We start from the raw sequence: 20023 nt of genomic DNA, 5'->3' as shown, positions 1-20023 counted from the left end.
AACCCCAACCCAACCCACATATAACCCCTAGCCCGGATACACTAACACATACTTACCAAGTGTCTAGTGCCGAGTTATCACATACATCACAATTTACGATCACATTTGGTGAAACATTGATGCCTCGCTTTCATAATGCTGACAGCTATTAAAATTCTTATGCCAAACTGACCTAATTCAACACGCCGAATTCACTTACTGGAACACCTACAACAACAGCCACAGTACAGAATCTGCTGATAACGAAATAAAGAAATGCAGCCACAATGCCATCTGTTTCAAGACACTCACATCAAAAAGATCTAAAGGATATTCGTGCTCCGACAACTTCGTCCGAACGCAAGCCATGGCTTGCTGACTGAATTCCTGCAAAGGTCAGAGGCGCGCATGACACAAATTGCAAAAGTGCGAACGAAAGCCGCCAAACGGCGGTCCGCTTACGTGTGAGCACGAGAGCAGGCCTTTCATGATATACTCGTCGAAAATGTTCTTCGCTAAATCTTTACGATCCTGGATATCGTCGGTTTCCTTATAATTCTGAATCTGCAAATTGAGAAATAACAGAAACATGCAAAGGCGTTTCACCCTGTCACATTGTGTTTTGAATTAATTTAAACGAAATACTCTTTGCAAGGAATGCAATCTATATATCCCTGCCAATTTTAGATCTTGTCCAGAAGGAAAGATTGTTTCATGTGTTATTTTAATCACTTTCAAGAGGGAAATTGGCATAGCAACTCGGCATGTAGCACATCACTTATTTGTTGTGAATACGGTATGCAATAGTAGTCATTCTCACCAGATAATCACAAAGTTGTATCGAAGGCCTCGGTTGTATCTTGCAATTTTGAAAGCTGTCAGCGATTGAGAATCAAAAGTATGTAATTTACCCACTCCAACTACTTACTGGGGCAATTATATAATCTCACATCTCGAAGTTACAGTTCAAGTAGTTTTGAGATGTCTTGACAATTTCTTGCTACCGTACTATCAGTTAGAAAAGTAGCAATTGTTATCTTTACTTCTAACTCATAGCCTACTTAACTAATATCTAACTCCATTGAATACCATTGCGCATGCGCAAGTATCATGCATGAAAAAATCTGAAAAATTGTTTCTAGTAAGCACCAATCGGCAATAACGTTGCAGACCCATTTCCAGAACCTATTTTTACTTCCATCCACCCTCTCTCCTTCTTGTCTCTTTGTTGCGGCAACAACATATTGCAAAGAAGAATTAGAAGGGAGACATGCTATAATTAGCCTACCCAATATGACAATCAAAAATCTCTCGGGAATTGTTGGTCGTGCGCATCATCACTCACAAATTTGTGTGGCTTCTCATAACTGGATTGGCAGTCAAAATAGAAGAATTGACAAATCCTGACATGCTAATGCGGGAAGAGACTGCGAGAAACTGGCAGTCTACTGTCTAATTGTTTGACTGGTTCATTCGGCACAATCGAAGAACGTCCAAGGACATAACAGGCTTCTCTATAACTTACGGCGTCTGGTCAATACCGAGAAAACCACTACCGAGAAATATGGACACCACAGAAAATGGACATTACCGAGAATGGACACCACCGTCACAATCAGCTGATATTGTAAAACTGCTTTTAAAACCAACTCTACTGATCGATCACATGCATCAGGACTGAAAGTCACAACACGTGTTGGTCAGCTAAGAGAGGTGCCAAATGGCAGAGCAATCAAGTCTTAATTTATTAGCAAAATAGGCCTGCACTCCTTCCACGCACGGAAATGAGTTAATCGTTGTTCGCATGTAGCGTATGCATGCAATGCAGGGATGTTATGCATATGTACTGATCGTGTGTATGTGCATCGCGGCGTTGCCAAATTTGGTGTACATTCTCAGGTATAAATTTCTTGACAATGTCTGTTTCAGTATGTTAGATTCTCGGCATTGGCCATTCCCGGTAATGTCCATTCTCGGTATTGGCATAGAACCATGACTGACATGGTGCGGTTGGTGAATACCACCACCGCAACACGAATGCTCACGTTTCGAGTCCCCGCCCTTGCACGCTTCCGTGTGTCGGAAGCAGGGGCGGCCAACGTAGCGTAGAAGCATTCAAGTAAAAGTAACACCATAGTTTTTTATTCAAGTAAAAGCAAAAGTAGCAGAGCGATTTCCAAAACATGCCAAATATAGGTATACAGGAGGCAGAAATGAAGATTTTGAAAAGTACTCGGATAAGTTGTTCAAAAAGTAGACTTAGTTGCGGCTTCTTCACATACCTACTTTCAGAAATTAATGAGAGCTAGCCATTTTTTTGTAATTGCATTGCAATTTTCATAAATATAGTCAGTTACTGCGACACAGGGAATTTACTCATAGTTTTGACAATATCACTCATAAAAGCAATGCAAACATATCCCAAAACTACTTTCTACTTCACAAAATCCTGCTGCTTTACCGCTTCAACTTGAATGAAATAACTTTGGTTTGTAGCTACGTAATTGCCACGGCTTTAGCTTAACGCAGTCCGGTTTTATTTCCAAGAATCATTTCCTTTGCATGGGATTAAAAGTGTAAGACGAAATATACAGGTGGCTTTAAGATGAATGATATGCAGGGACTCTGGAAACGTTTCAGGGATCGATATTTTATTCCCTTGGGATTCGATGCTGTTCTTCTTTTTATAGTAAGATCTTATAGTTTGGCAGAAAAGTGACATGGCTTTAATAGGCAGCCTGAAATATGGTGAGGTTACAGTGCGAAGTAAAAAGTTGCAATTGTGGATTTAGTAAAACTCATGAATTGCGGAATTTGATTGCAGCAACGATGCCACATATCGTCTACTGTCGTCAGGTGACTGTTCAAGGCAATTCATGAGCCAAGCCAACTTTTTTCGACCAGCTGTGTGACCACCTACATAACTCTCTAATTTTTCGATTAAAATACTTATAATATGTGACAATGCCTTTATTGGGTTGAATAGGCTACAAATTAAAATCAAGTTGGTACACGTGAAGCATGACGACTTTACAGAAAATATTTCAAATAACAGTTTCGTTTCGAGACCAATCCCACTACTTATCATCAATCCAACTCCAACTCATTTGGAACTGAACATTCGACTGATTTTCATGAAGGGGCACTAAAGTTAGCAACGGTATGAAACCAATTTCAAGAACTTAGGATTATATGGTTAGGGATTTAACTTTGACTAGATGAAATTGTGAAAATATTAGCTCAATTTGCATTTGGAAATATCTTTAATGATCATCCAAACTTAACAGTGGCAACAGAGCATTGCACCAAGAACATTCTAATCTACTCGCTATTGCGGATATCAATTAGGGAAAAACACACGCCACTAGTGAAGCCACAACTTGTCAAGAGTTTTGGCTGCAGTGTTTCGTCTGCTTTGCCATATCACAAAAATGGAATTAGCATGGGTACAGTAAAAAAAACATTTGCATTATATATAGACCATCATATCAGATTATGCGCATCATTGCATAGTAAAGTATCTTGGAAAGAATTTACCAGTGTACGTCACGAGCAAATCATATACCCAGTAAAAATGAAATTACACTGACAGAATGACCTCTATGGCAAATCAAGTGTATCAAATACTTAAGTTGTTACCTCTTCATAAAACTTCATGTGGGGAGAACTGCCTTTCTTCAAGTTTTGACAATATTCTTTGAAGAGTGCAAAACCTGGTTGAAAAAAGAACTCATTAACAATGCCAGTGTATAGGTACTAAGAGTATTGGTATTGTAAGACCAGTAAATGTTGTAATTCTAGAATGCGGCAAAATTCAGTTGCACATATTTGGATTAAGTCAAATGGAAGAATTACTAAAGAATGCATTGGATAGATGAACATCTAGATTTGATTTCTTGCTCTAAAAAGCAGCAACGGCCATGAATCCAGTGGGTCAGGATTATCATAATATATTCCGTAAGTACCATTCAAGAGTGAATCAAAATAAGGAGCAGTAACCAGGTGACCTATAGTCCTATACAGCCGTCTATGAAACATGGAAATCTAATACAACACAACTTCATATCATGTCAACTCATCATTTTTGGTTTAGTTTACAACAACTATACAATATTTGAATATAAGTCTTGCAAAGTTGCAGCTAGAGAAGCTACCTATCGCTATACTGTCAGGTGTCAGCATTTCATATTCGAACAGCAGTTGCAAGTTTCGCTTGAAAACCTGTTGGCATCTCGTTTTGTTAATGTGCAGTATGCTTTCTCGGTGAAAATAACATAGCTTTTTTGGTGAAAATAACAGACGCTAGGCCTATGAATAGACATCCTTTAAAATTGATATCCATGAAATCTCATCCGTCTAATGAACAGAACATCATCAGAGGGAATGATCAGCAGTATTTGGGTGCATATTACTAGTCAAGTCAGGTCAGAGAATCTCACACAGTCATGAACCACCCAAAATTCCTTGGTCTGTATAAGTTACTATCTCAAGAGACCATAGTAAGGAATAAGATTGCAGACACATGATATAACATGAATGACGGAACAGTGCAACAGCGTGTCATATCACAGCCGACTTCCCAATTGGGAAAACAGCAACCACAAACTGTTTTAACGCCAACGACAAGTAAGCTGTCAATCACACAAAAGTAGTGATGGAGATATCTCAAGTCTGTTGTTGTTCCAATGGAGGATGAAACTGATAGCCTTTGTGCTTTGTTTGAAAGTGACAGTGTGGATACTGATTACACATTGGGGCAGCAAAATATTATTAGATCTGTTGCATAAGTCATAATAACGGAAGTTTGGGTATGGTTTGTAGCACATGAAGATCTTTCCAAACTTAGCATGAAAAATTGACGAAAGCATTCTCTTATCAAATAAGATATTATTTTGACGAGCAGGCCTACCATTAATTGTGTAAGTATATGACATTGAATCGCTGATCTAAGCATAGGTGTGAAGTGAAGTCATTCGGTGGCGCAGCTAATCATAAATAGATGAAAGAGATCCGTTGGACTTGCCAGCGAATTAGACAACCCACTATTATTTTCTGTAAGCTGTGAAAGATTGAGGTTTCCTTCAGGCTGTAACTTCACATGATAATTCATTTTTTTTTCAGTTGGATAGTATATTCATTTAGAAATGAAGTTAAATATTTCTGGCTGACACTAGACAGGGGCAATTGTCTGCAACTACTAGAGAATGGAAAAGAGCATCGTAAATCAACAATTGTATATTGAAGTTCTGTACCTCCAAGAAGCTCTTCAAATTTTTTATAAATTTAGGTCACAGCCAACCAACAAATGCTGTTCGGGATACTTGCCACTCTGTGACAAGATTCGGCAGCTGCTTTTATTAGTTTTACTGATAAGATCTACCAAAAATGAAGATGGCACTACAATGCAACACACTCCAGTTAACACACTCCATACTCCAGTTAACACACTCAAAGAAATTTACAGATTTTTCAAGGCAATATTGCATTCAATCCAGCCCCATGGGAGGCTTACAAAATCTTCCACAGTCATTTTTCCATTAGCTTGACAATAACATCACCATGGTCTATGATGGGAATGAAGCACTGTGGATAGGAATAAATTATTCTCAGCCCATAAAAATATTGAGTCTCAGGGGAGCCAAGGTTAGAATTTCGCAAACTCTACCCCTGAATTTGCATTGTTATCACCATATGGCGCCAAAATTCTATTCAACAGATCAAGGGATGTGTAAGCATTTTGAGAACTCCGACAAATGCCATGAACTACTGCACCGAAACCACTAAATCAAACTTTATTTATATTTTACATACATATTTTCAGCAGATCACAAGTTCTAGAACTAGTTTGATATCATAAATGCAACTGGGAACACTGCACAGTGCTCACTGCGAAGAATACGTCTAAGCCTCCCTTGAATGGCAGGACGTACCTTCCAATCAAAACGCATCAAACACAATTTCCCTGCTTCCTGGTACTGTCAATGACCTGCGACCTTAGACAACCTTCCGGCAGGCAATGGCAACTAACACCTCCTATGACAAGCCAATCATAACAATCAATCAAGAGAATATAGTTCACAGTTCTATTACGAAGATGGCATGTATCTCATCTACGACTCAAATTAGCTGATTTCTTCAAATATGCATTTATTACCCCAAATTTCTTTTGAAAATCCTTGACAAAGGTGGGACGCACCAATGCTAACTAGCCTATATTAAAAACCGGTCTAATATCTTCAATTTCAATATATTGTCGCAGTGGAATCAAAGTGACTTATGTCCATTTTACACATTTTGAGAAAATTGACTTTACGTGAAGTATTCATGATCTTTCAGCCATATATTGGCCCTGATTAACTTTGAATTATTGAAACAGACATAACCATGGCCACGATATGGCCGAAACACATAGAAAATCTTCCATAAACTTGACTTTTTTCAAGTTTTAAAAATGGACCTTCAAAATTGGAAAACTGGACATAAGACACTTTGATTCCACTGCTACGATATATTCATCGCAATTCCAGCTGACTAATGACATTGCAGGGCGACAGCAAAATATAAACAGTGGCCAATAAGCTCCACAGAAAAATAGGTCATATGAAAGTAATAATATGACATGGATCAATTAGATTAGATCTCAGCCAAAATGTAGCTATGTCTCTGGAAATTCTCTGATCTGATTATATTATTGAAAGATGAATGCTGACATCCTGGATTGACCAAGATCCGTCAAGGTCAAGGCGTGGAAGTCGGGGTAATTTGAGACAGGGAATTAGACTAGCCTACTTTTAGCAAGCTAGGCTCAATTTAAAATAACTTCATGATATAAAAGGGCTAAGAAGAAAAATGGTAATGGATGGCATTTAGAAATATCCAGGTTCATCGGCATCGCATTAACATATCATTATTCAAAGAAAAAATAAATGATGTCAAACAATCTCTCACCAATATGCTGTTCAAAAATTTCTTCGAAACTAACCAGGCTGCGTTCTTGAAGATACTTCATCATCACTGTGCGGATGCTGTAAAGAAATGATTCACTCCATTAGCAGGCAAATACATGCATATAGGTGTTCACAGAACCGAACTAACCACATAATTATATTCAGTTTGTAATCAGATAGAGGCCAATTAAAAGGTGTTGTGATAATGTGATATAGTACGTCACTAAATTATCAAAAACCATAACATCACAGGATTAGAAAATAACACTTTCAGGTTCGAGATGACCACAAGACCAGAATACAACTTCAATGACTGCAGCTAGGCCCTACTTACTCAACCTTGTAGTTTGTTAACTCAACACACACACACACACACACACCCACTCATACCCCAACGCCTGTACAATGCAAAAATATAGCTATAAATACAGACAAATAACAGACCATATCAAACCCCACCACTGTTTTGAACCGACAGATATGTGCAGGGGTTTTCCATAATAAAGATTGCAACCTGTCACCCCGAGGGCTTGAGCATTGAGAACATGCCTCACTTAAAGTATTGCCTTGATAACAAGACAACACAGAAAAGGCTTAGTGTGACGTCAAATGAATTGATTAAGGCTATCTCATATCATCGTCCTGAAATAGCATGTCCCGAAATAGTAATATCGTCTGCACCTTGGCATGAAATCATTAATCAAATAATAGTAAAGGCCAATCTTACTATTTGAATTAGTGCACAGAAAACACTAATCAATAAGATGCTTAGAAATAATAGTTATGGTATTACAAAATTTTAATTGTAATAACACTAATCTGTAGGCTATGATTTTGTTGGTTATGGATGGATGCAAGTAAAATATTGTGGTGGTAGCTAGGGCCGGACGAACGGACACAAGAGACTGGATGCACTGTAGGTCTGTAGATGGATGGTGGATACCATAATCAGGCAACGTCATACTGTGTGTGTGAACTGACAGCGCAGTAAACATGGCTCCCTTAATCTATAGATTGGGAGGCTGATAATGGTACAAAAGGGCAAGCTGGATTGTGCATAATAAGATAAGGCCATCACAAGGGACACACTGTTTACACTGCACTTCATCTAAACATGATTTCATGGACTGGGGAAAATTAAATACCACCTAAAGCAACGTTGCTTTGGATTACAATACAAAATATGAGATGAAAACATCCGATTAGCAGCGAATATCAGAAATCTACAACCTATCTCAGCAAGATTAGATCAAAGAATTATAGAACGCGGATTGTGAAACTTCATCAGAGCAGAGTGGTTAGTTGACATACCGGTAGTGAAGAACTCTTTGAATCACATAGAATAGTGTGAAAAGACTCACCAAATCACTAGGTACCAACTCATAAGGATAGTAATTATATTGCCAGTACACGCCATGGTTTTGAATGACATTCCCCGTTCCAATTACTACCGGAATTCCATCATGTTTTCAAACATGCATCAGGACGACTGAAAGTTTTGAGAAAGTGAGTATGGCCAGACATAATGTAAACAAGGCGACGAAAATCCAAGAGTCAATCACGAGCAGCCTATAAATTGGGGATTCTGCAATTCTTTAATCAATTTCCTTTCGCGGCATTGATAGCTTTGTCAAAACAGTAAATTTAGTGTTCTCAACGGCCCTTGTATGAAATATTGATTGCATTTTATGAAATATGTTGCAAATCATTGTAAGCAAGCACATCATCATCAAACAAACTTGCAGTATTTACAGGAAAATGGAAGAATCGAGAATGCCAATTCACCAATAACCAAACTTATGGCAATATACGATGTCATGCAACCATGCTCAATACCTGACAGCAAATATAGCTGGATTTGATAGGATCGATTGAATGAATGTTCAGAAACAGCGATTTAGGCAACCATTTATTTACCTCCACTGGGATAAAAGAGATTTAGGTGTGTGTTCCTACAAAGCCAATAAACGCAAGTAGACTATCAGAATATAAGACTCAAGATTAAGACGCCAAGTTATTGAAGTGGAAAGGTATCCAGGACCATAGGATCATCAGAGGTATATATGGAGTGTGTGAGTGACAATCTCATCATCTTCAAACCCTAAACACATTCTTGGGCAGAAGAAATCTCACAGTCAATTCAGCTTTCCCAAGAAATTATTTACAAAAGCATGTGATTCCAAGAACTGATGTGGCGTTATAATGTATGTTATAATAGAAAAACAGTCCATCTGAAAGTTGCAAATGAAAGATTCATGCCAGAAGTCATTTTCAGTGAAGCTGGAGGAGACCGCTTGAAAAAACTCCAATGCTCCAAGGGCCGCCCAGAAACGGTATGACCTTCACAACACAATGGAAACAGAAATAGTGATGGATTCAGCATTTCATCCGGCGACAGAATCCATTGCACGGTTTTGTTAAGATGGTTTCAATAATTAACATAGCCTATGGCTGGATATGATTTCAACATAGACGTCACTATGTCAAAAGTCTATAAAACTATTCTATATGGGTTGTCATGTGTCATAGCAGGATCTTTTTAAAGTAATTTAACCACAAACACTTTTAATGCCTAGGCATAGCTCTTCTGCTTGGATAGGCCAAGATATTGTGATTTGCCTCACACCATGTGAAACTGCAGACGAAAGTGAGGGATTAACATGATAAAAAATGAAAGAGCTTGTCAATTATCCAATTCTAAATTTGTATATGAATCATCTCAAACCAGATCCGATATTTCCACTCTCAATAATTATGAATTTAGAGCAACTGGATGAGCAGGCAATCCCTTCACCAAGACATACAAAATTTCATGGTTGCGACTTCAATTTAATACAAGGCTTTACAATCTTGAAATCTTGTAATTTACATTATAAAAATACAATGCATATTTATCGCAATGAAATTAAATGCAAATAATGCAAGGCATTGGTCGGCAAAGTCTGCGAGCACTCGAGAGCTTTCAGAAAATATGGATATTGGCAGAAAGTGCTAACGATGACTGAATATGACATCATCAATATATGTAAAACCAGAATCAAATGTACCATTTGATAGACAAAACTTATGAACATGTTATGGTTCACATGATATACCCAGTAATTCTATTGTGACACATCAACTCTATGAAAACTTTTTGATGTCATGGTAAGGTCGTGCATTCATGCTTGATTACAGAGCAATCACTTTATTTAGCAAACTTATCCTGCAGTAGCACGAAATCGGTAGTTATTCAAATAATGTATTCAAGAACTGAAGACTTTTCCATTTAAAACCAGTTTTCGACTGAAATTGGATATAAATTGATACTATATATTATACAGTATCAATTTATCAATTTAAATACTGGTATAAAAAAATTTTATTCGGACCAAAATAGTACCGTAGTTTGTGTCATTGGGCTTTTGTTGCTGCTGTAATATTAACATATACTGTCCCTTTTACGTGATCCAAAGATGTGTTTCGCTTGAGATGCATAATCATAATATGAACCCAGCGCCCACGCAAAGAGTACATTTCTATCAAACTCGACATGAGCTGTCACAGTTCATCAATGGAGCACTGTACATGAAAGCACCCAATCAGTAATCATTGGCAAATCAACACAATGAGATTTTGAGGTCACGTTTCTTCAAGACACATTCTAAGTCTTGTTCCCAAGTGTTATCGGAGCTATAACTATACACAGAAATCAACTGCGCTCCAATTCATGTTCAAAGAAACTCTTCAAAATTGTGTTTCTATGTTAAACCTATTAGTACTGAATCAATTGAGAAGCATAAATGTGGAAATTTAGACAATACACTACCATGAGAAATGAAATAAATTTATATGCATGCCCTAGCCCATACACTTTTATAAAGAAATTTTTACTCGCAGAAAGGCTAGGCCTGATGCAACTTATACATCACAGGATCACCGTGTCACTAGGGTCTAATGTAGTGGTTCTTAAACTGGGGAAGTGATAGCATGTGAAGGGGGGCGCGAAGCTGAGGTTAACTGAAAAGAAATTTCGCGCTTTATGCGATTCTCCTCCAATTCACGGTTTTTGCACCGTGAATTTATTAGTGGTGAATTCTCTCATCAACAGTCATAGCCTTTCATGTCATCAAACTATCCGTTCGGATTGCTAGCACTCTGGTTGCATTTTGTGATATGACGATAACCGGGGAAGGGCGCAAAATTTTTCACTTTCATAAAGGGGGCGTGTCTAAAAAAGTTTGAAAACTACTGGTCCAATGAATATGCATGATCAGGATGCACAGCCGCAGAAGTGAAACAATAGCCAGCTACTGCTAATATAAGTTTTCATGATTGCAGCAAATAGACCGCTGCGTTACTTTCACAAGTTCCCACCTATCATGCCAGACATAAATAAACTTAAAACCATTGTCTCATCCGACCAAAGAGTCACATAAAGTAGGTCCGCTGATAAAAGTCTGTAGGTTGAAGTATTTTTAGCGCACTTGGAAAATAAGAAATTGCCTTTTCAAGATATTCTTACTGTTCAGGCTCATTTCGTGACTATTTCTACTGGCAGCTCAGAGGAAAATTCGTGATCTTGCAATGCGACCAATCATCTTTCTCTGAGGAAGGTAAGCATACGGTACCCATTTCATGTGGCACAATCACGCTAATCTTGGTAGAGACAACTTGACATTTCCAAGGACTAACAGAAATGACCAATCTAGGTTATCTGTTAGGATACTGCAAACTTATGATCTGCCTACTCATGATATAAGTCCTAGTATGCAGATCAAACGATTGATATAGCCTACATTTAGCCGTAAATTGATCCATATGGTGCAGTTAAAGAATCAGTGCAATTTCAATATTTGCTCCATAATGACATATACAAAAAAGATGACACATTACATTACTAAAGTAAAGACATTATTTCATGCGGAGATAGCAGATATCTTCAATGGATTAAATCTTATGATAGCAATATATTAAAGGGTGCCCTGGGTGGTCTTGCAGAAATATGTGTTTGGGTTAGAATATCTAACAACTAAAGTTCACTTTTCCAGCTGCAAAACCAACAAGGAAAAATCAAAACGAATAGCCAAAATATCACATACCAACACAGTCAGATAGGCCTAAGATCTTAGCAAGATACAGCACAAGATCACTGTGATAACACAGACCCTAGCGACATTGCAATCAGAAGTTTACAGTGAGGTACAGGCACTCAATTTTACCTGGGATCAGGTAACTGGATCCGTTTGCTCGCCCTAGACGCGGGGGTGTTCTTACTCTTTTCCATAGCCATCAAATAGCTGACATCAGCCAGCACTGCTTCAAGATCCGCCATGATAATTTGTAGCGCCCGTGTCCCAGATAGGTCGGATTGAGAGGCTCTTGATGCTTTATAAGCTCCACGTACCCAACGTAACAACGTCTACTTAGGCTGCGGAAATTATTTGCAATTCAACTACATTTCTGAAAATCGATACAAAATCGTCATAATATCTGCATACTTTCGGCCCGGGTGCCGAATACTATCAACTTGACGGACATTCGTGAGAGAAAGAAAATCAATTTTGAAAGTGTCAATGACACACAACAATGCCAAAGCTTACACCTATAATATAAATCCGTATCATACTAAATCTACTAAACAATTATATACTGGTAACAGTATGCCCTACTTTACGGGAGTGAGCATCCACAGTTGCACAGTACCTAATAACCCTTAATCAGAGCCGGCGGCAACTGCCACTTACAGATCGGATGGCCAAAATTGAAATAGGCTCTGATGTATTTTCAGTCAGTATTACAGCAATATTTAATCATCTCTTCAGGCAAACCTAGTCATTGGTTTCTGTGGCTCTTTTTCCAGAACGTGATCACCATTATTGCAGATGCTGTCCCAGCATTGAAAATCTGCATTCTGATTGATATCTGTCCGTCTCTGTATCCCATTACAACGTCAAAACATATTCCGAAACCACTATCGCTATCTGAGTAAATATCCAATGTTGACTGTGATATTGCTGGATATCTAACACCTAAAATCACATATTTAAAATCGAAAGTACTCCAACGACCATGAATGGACTATTAATGCCTGACACAATGGACCGATTCAAGGAATTTTAGAACATATCGTTAAAAACTGCAATCAGGTTAGCAAATAGATATCATGAAGACTGACATCATTGAATGTAAATATTGAATTGTTCAATCATTGTGCATGCAGATAGGTTGTGAATTACAATATATTCTTTAATTAGCCTACAGGTCTATGAATTGCATACACGCGTACAGATGTACAGACATTAGGTAAACAACATATATACATACCGTTGGCTACACAAAGATCGATGCCCAATCAACTTTAGGTTGTCATAAATAAAGTACTGTGATTGAAATGAAAAAATGTTGGCTATGGTGAGATTGATGCGATTACAATTATCACAACTTGGATAATTTTCCGAGAATAAAGCAATTTCCTGAAAGTCGACAAGGAAATTACAGCGGAATTATGGCACGGCAAACTGGCATCAGTAAGGACAACTGGAATTCATTTAGAGCGTTGGAATTCAAGCAGTGGATCACGATGTAGAAAAATAAATGAAGCAACTGCTGCAGAAACAATGACAGACTTCAATCAGAAACCGATGACAGGGTTCCAACAAGGAAATGAATGAAATGCAGTCAACGATGAAACATTAATACACCAAAATAAAACTGTTACACAAAACCATAGTAGTTCAACTGAGTAACCAAAAGTAACTTTTACGTCCAAGGAATCCAGTGCGTCACAAATTCATGATTCACTAATTTCAACAGAATGTCCTGATGAGAACTCGCTTAACCTTTACAAATATTGACACGCTGCTATTGCGGGATCCTCAACGCTCAGCCATGATTAGGCTGTGCCTAATTTTAGATCAGACCTACGGGCTATACATCATTTCAATCAATCAAGAGCTAATTTCCCATGCTATCTCAAGGATCAGCATATCGATGAAAGGTCTGCATAAAGCCATGCTGGCTGCACTAGTCATTATTATCCATTATGCGAGTGCCAAGTATCGGTGCAATTATAGTCTTTTTAAAACACACCCCATAAAAGTGACTTGATAGTGCCAGGAAACATAATTAAATACTTTGGATTCAAATGAACTGTAAGCTGCATAGATAGGGAGTTCTTGACAGCCTTGGACAACCAGATAATTCTAGTTGTCTAATTTCACTAAATTAGAGCGAAGTGTCAGTAAGCTAATTCCAATCAAATTTGGAAAAGCTGAAAATTTTCTAGTTGTCCAAGTCTGGTTTTTGATTCTTGCCAATGGATATGGCAATATGGCAATATGGTTCTCAGAAAGGCTAGGCTAGCCTCCATACTTAAAAGACTTAAGGGCCCTATTTATGTAAAGTGAGACAACCGAAAATAGTTGTTCAATATTTTCCTTCGGAGTTTTGTGCCGCACGAATTAGATAAGCGAGCTTTCGAAGTGAAGCATAGTAAAGCGAGTTTACTGATTCTGGAAAGCGTGTCTAGCTTGACTAATTCAATGCCTTTCCACACATTAGTCACATCCTTTATGAATTTGCAGTGTAGAATAGAAACGTGTGATGCCTGCATTGGTAAAAATACATGTAGTTAACTTCAATTTTTCTGATTGAGCGCTGCTAAAATACCATACCGTACTATAGCTTAATAACATTGAATACAATCTTTTGAACATTCTTTCATGAAAAATACATGAGCTAGACACTAATACTGCAAAATGGCATACCAAATCCATATTTCAGTAAGGTATTAAATGATTCAGAAATCATAAATATTATATAGTGCAAGACTCAATCTCAGAACCTATTTGACCCTGCCAACTGCTCTCAAACGAAAATGCTAGGCTGGATTCCACATAAACAGTACAATGAAGAACTCTGGAACTTAACTGTGTAAATTACATTACAATATCAACCATACAAGTGTGTAATAAATGCTTGAGATATAGTTTAAAACAGTGGTTCTTAACCTTTTTCATGTCGTTACCCCCAACAAGAAAATGACGGGATGCAATTACCCCTTTTTCCACAAAGCACAAATATGACGTCATAATGAACACAGAAATGTCGGTGGTAAATATCAAGTCAATGGAAAAGCTGATGCTGTTGTCGTGTTATTCAGTAGTGATCAAATCTAGAAGATGGGGAGGATAATAGACGGCATCTCTCATGTCATTGTCAATCGCAAACTTATTTGGTTTAGATAGATACCATTGCAGAAAATTTGACTTCACAGCAATAAGTTGAACGAAATTCAATCAGAAAGTTCAATGCCATTATGAGTTTATGACCAACATTGGTTATTCATTTTGAAGGCGAACCCAAAAAGGTTCCAAAACCTTTCCCTCGTTTCTTCGAAATCATTTTGATGATTTCAGACTTAATTTTACTGACTATAGACTAGACCACCACAAACACCTTTCAATACTAATCACTATATTTGTACGATATTGTTACTGCATTATAGGTGTTATGCTAAACTTAGACGCCCGTTGTCTTTCGATTGGTCAGCATGTGCAACAATATAAGATCCGCACTACTACAAAATAAATTAGACTTACCTAGCACTATACTAAACTACATTCGGTTCTGTAATTCATAATCACTGATGCTTACTATGATATCAAAGCAGGCATGGTGTGTTAACTGAAACGAAATATATAGGCCTACAAGCTCACAAAAATATATGTTAGCCTACATTCATATTTACGTTTAAAAATACTTCAGTGAAGCGTTATTAGTATATAAAAAAACCTCAATTTGAATTACCCCCCAAAAATTGGTAAATTACCCCTTTGGGGGTAATTACCCCCAGGTTAAGAACCCCTGGTTTAAAACTTTGCTGTTGCTAGCTGTAGTTTAGTTCTTGTATATATATCATTAAACATGTATTGTCATGATACAGTAGGCTACTATGAAATGTAGGCTAGGCCCTATAAATCAATCTGTAGCATGCTACTTCCACTGCGGGCCTATGCTGTGAGTATTGTTCATCACAAAGCACCACTGATATTGAACATGATCGAAAGCTTTTACTGACAGAAAATTCGCTCATGAATCTACACTGATCATGATCCCGCACAACATTAGTGCGGTTGATGCAATATGCAGGGACTAACCATAAGAACGAACATATTCAGATTAAAGATAAATTTCGACTTTGATATTACAGGTGGGCCGCAATCTTGCTGTAACTTCAAGTGGCGAGATGGGCAATACTGTGTTGACACATATGGGGATACCTTACATAATTTATAATGCACATCGTCAGTACCTTAGCTCACTTTCAAGCTCTATCGACAGATTTTAGTCATCATGACTTATGTCAGCACCGGTGGTTCACAGGGCTATGTTATGAAGACAAGACGTGGGCATCAAAGCAAATCATTACAATTCCTCCAAGCAAAAAACAACAACACATATCCGACAGGTTTGTATCCTGATTGATAACATATGAAGCGGATTGCAAGCCAGAACAAAACAGTTGAAGTGTTGGATGTTGACCACTCGTGCTGCTGTGGCATTTTGATTTTCAAATCATTTGCAATTAAGCTACCGATATTACTGAGCTGAGTGATGATCAAGCAGCCAGACTGCAGTAACATAAAAACTGTTGCAATACTCAAGCTACGGTGTCGTTATTGCAAATAGAGCCTACCCTAATGAATATTTGTAAAAAGTGCAAGTGTATCCATCATACCGACTGCTCTCAAATTAGTATATCAGCAAATAACGATTATGTTACGTGCACTTTTTACAATTTATTGATACAGTATGCAGTAGGAATCATCAACTGTAACGTCTATACGCTATTTACATGGTGCATTTCAAATATGATATACAAGCAATTTGGATTTTTGATCCAAGTATTTTTTCATAAACTAACATTCATATCTACTTTTGATCCATAAAAGTTAGATGCAAGTGGGAACAATATAATCTTTCCTTTCTCAGAATTATAATGTTTGATGGATATAGCTCCTATTCCAGGTATCACAACCCACTGTTTTGTGACATGATATATATATTATATAAAATTATTACTTTGCAAGTATCCTGGGACACGTTAAATATGGAAAGGAACCAAGATCTTATTATTCGATAGAGCATTGTCATCCAGGCTGAAATCCAGGTACCTTTTCTGCAATAAATTGAGTGAGGCAAGACGGCTTCTTGCGTGGCACACTCGGTGAAAATCATAGCAATTTTGTAAATCAGTGAGAAAAGACATAAGTCGTAAAACTGAAGAGCAATGCTATAAACGCCAATTCTACAGCAGAAATTATCGCTGAGAAGTGAAAGTGTTGATATACAGGTATCTAATTTTGGTCGAATTTTCAATAGAGAAATTATCAACCAACTTGCATATCCCGCATAGGCGGTAGAGACCTATTTATGGAACATGTCATCACTAATCTAATGAAATTGCCAAACGAAAGTTACCAAGCGACACATGAAAGAGGAAACGTGCATCATTATAAATGCTGGAAGTCTAATCTATTAATAAACAAAATTACATTTAAAGCAAGCATTCTTGACAATGCATGGAAGTAAAATGATATATGTATAGCTTCGATACAATTATACAACTTCAAGATTCAGTCATAAGAGAAGCACAGTTTTGGTGATTGTATAGCTAGCTTCAATGAAGCCTACATATCTTTCCCATCTATGATCATCAATTTCAGGGTTTTTTCACCCAATTCGTGCAATCTACTTGTCCCGAAAATTCCATATATCGAGGCAAAAGGGTTCTATTCATTCATTTTTTGAGACTTGTGTTGGAGTATCACAGTAATTCTGATTGCGATTTTGAGGCTTGACTAAAATTCGGGATTACGGTATTAAGCTCTAGCCTATGTATAAATCAGATTGTAAATTAAAATATCAGAATGACAGTCTCCTTAGAATAAACATACAATTCACGCAACTAAAGTAATAATAAGTAGTTCAAGAGTATGTCGAGTTTCGACTTCGACTTGGTATCAATTGACAGTCAAAAGATGCGGATTTGTCCTTAGGCGTGTCCAGATGTGCAGCTGACTAGATTATCAGTCATGGTTTCGTATGCATGAATCGGTTTGTCCATTTCTGCAATAGGGGATCGAGCAATCTACCAATGATGGAAAATAATTCGACTACATAAACGCCCTTAATTCTCGTACATATTTACCAACCTGCTTTCGGTTAAAGAATAAGAAACGAGATTTACATATTCGTCTACCTGCTGTCTCTGACATAATTTACATCACTACATCAACTAAATTGTTAAGAAATATCCTTCCCATTGCAGCGGGGTGGTACACCTTCCAGATTACCACGTCCACTTCGAGCAATCTGCAAAATCCTGGAAGTAGAAAAATGAGCAATGCTTCTGCTGCTATTCTTGCAGCTCGTTGGCGTCCTCTAACGAAAAGGCGTGTTTGTAATAGCATGGCAGTTTTCCATGGTAATAGAGATGAGCAGCTTTGGAATTTCTATGTCCTAATCCAATCCAAATTCAAAGCTTCAAATACAAATTCTAGTCCAGAACTTTTGTATATTCAAGTCCATGTCCAATCCTAATCCGATTCCAACTTGAAATTTTAAAAAAATGCCAATTTATACAAGTGACGAATTGGAAATTTTTCTTACACAATCAAAAAGTCTCTTGATTTAATATAACTTGGCATAGGGCTGCACCTATCATGCTCATTGGCACCGAGTGTATCATAATGTAGTGTACCATAAGTACATTGACAAATGATAACTGATCTGAATAAAGTGTGTCGCTGGCGATAGAGCCTTGGTCGAAGATTGCGCAGGATGACCCGGTCTTTGCAACCTGACAACCGCACCCGAACTTGGAATCGAGTGTGTCTCACGAAAGACGTTCTCCTTTTGGTTCAGTCTGGTACATTTGTGATATTGCAATATCTTTAAAACATATAGAAGCCGAGAGGTCAAGGAATAAGAACATGCAACAGATTGATGAGTAACAACGCCCGCCCCCTCGTAGATAGATAAATAATTGTTTGTATATCATTGACGTGCCTAAAGTTACGAAGACGCACCACCTATCTTTGCGCTACTGTTAAAGCTGATCACTTGAGAAATTATATGATATGCAATTACGAAGCCCCGGGAGTTCGGTTGATCGCCCTATGGCCTGTCCAAGACCAATAGAAGTACCAATATTATAGGCCAAATTCAACCATTAACTTTGGAAAATCCTCGCTCCTCGTGCGGAAGTGGAGGCACACAGTGGAGGCACACTGGAACATCAATCAATCAGGTTTATTAATATTTTCATCGTTTCAAAACATCACAATTAAGACTGCGATACAATGAAAAGATAGGAAGGTGTCGAAACAACTTGGATCGAGTAGCCATAAGATCAGACACCCAGCTTAGCCTAGGCGAAGCAAATAAGAGGCATGCACTGCACACTGAATGAAAAGTAATGCAGAGAATATAAGACGCAAGCGACAAAATGAGTTGGCATGTGGCGGAGGGCGAGGTCGATGTTAGGTCGTGGTCCGGTAATCCTGGAGACAGGCTAGTATTGATTTAGAAGAAATTGCTTGTATTTCGACTTGAATGCGGACATGCTCGACGACTGTCGGATAGCCGGCGATATGCTGTTCCACAATTGGGGTCCGGCATAGTTGATAGAGCAATGCGTTTTCTTGTATTCAGTCCTGAACATATGGTAGTCGTTCTTCGTTGACGCGCGTGTGCTGTATTTGTGCGCATTTGTCTCTTAGGTTAATTAGTCGCTGAAATTTGAGGGACATTGACCGCAATGGAACTGATACATAAACTTAGCAATTTCTTGCTTCCTCATATCTTCTAAGTTTAGAACACCAAATCTTTTGAGAAGCGATTTGTCAGTTGCACATCCAGGCCCCCGTGGGGCTTTGGCAATGATACGGCTGATCCGATGTTGAAGTTTTTGCTGTGGGTCAATTGTATTCTTGCAGGCAGCACCCCAACAAAGAATTCCGTATTGTAACTTTGATAGGAATACAGTGTTGAAGAGTATCAACAGCACGCTGACTGGCAGAGTGTAGCTAAGGCGGCGAAATAGACCACAT

The 20023-nt window shown here is 38.0% G+C and overlaps 1 protein-coding gene across 2 annotated transcripts in view; it reads right to left on the bottom strand.

The window, feature by feature from the left end:
• Positions 1-20023, bottom strand: part of LOC145456386 (G protein-coupled receptor kinase 3-like) — a 198121-nt gene that overhangs the window by 23759 nt on the left and 154339 nt on the right. For both annotated transcript variants that reach the window (XM_080334484.1, XM_080334495.1), the window contains exons 2-6: positions 12128-12368; positions 6928-7004; positions 3619-3692; positions 442-543; positions 292-366 (exon numbers count right to left, since the gene is read on the bottom strand). In XM_080334484.1, the coding sequence (XP_080190610.1) occupies positions 292-366; positions 442-543; positions 3619-3692; positions 6928-7004; positions 12128-12240 (441 nt within the window). In that variant the 5' untranslated portion in view covers positions 12241-12368. The remainder of the gene's footprint in view (positions 1-291; positions 367-441; positions 544-3618; positions 3693-6927; positions 7005-12127; positions 12369-20023) is intronic.

Source organism: Botryllus schlosseri, chromosome 2, assembly GCF_051294905.1.
Source record: "Botryllus schlosseri isolate E-star chromosome 2, Bs_hap1, whole genome shotgun sequence".
Taxonomy (NCBI): Eukaryota; Metazoa; Chordata; class Ascidiacea; order Stolidobranchia; family Styelidae; genus Botryllus; species Botryllus schlosseri.
The sequence above is the reverse complement of the archived record's forward strand: the minus strand, read 5'-3'. Positions and strand labels throughout refer to the sequence as shown.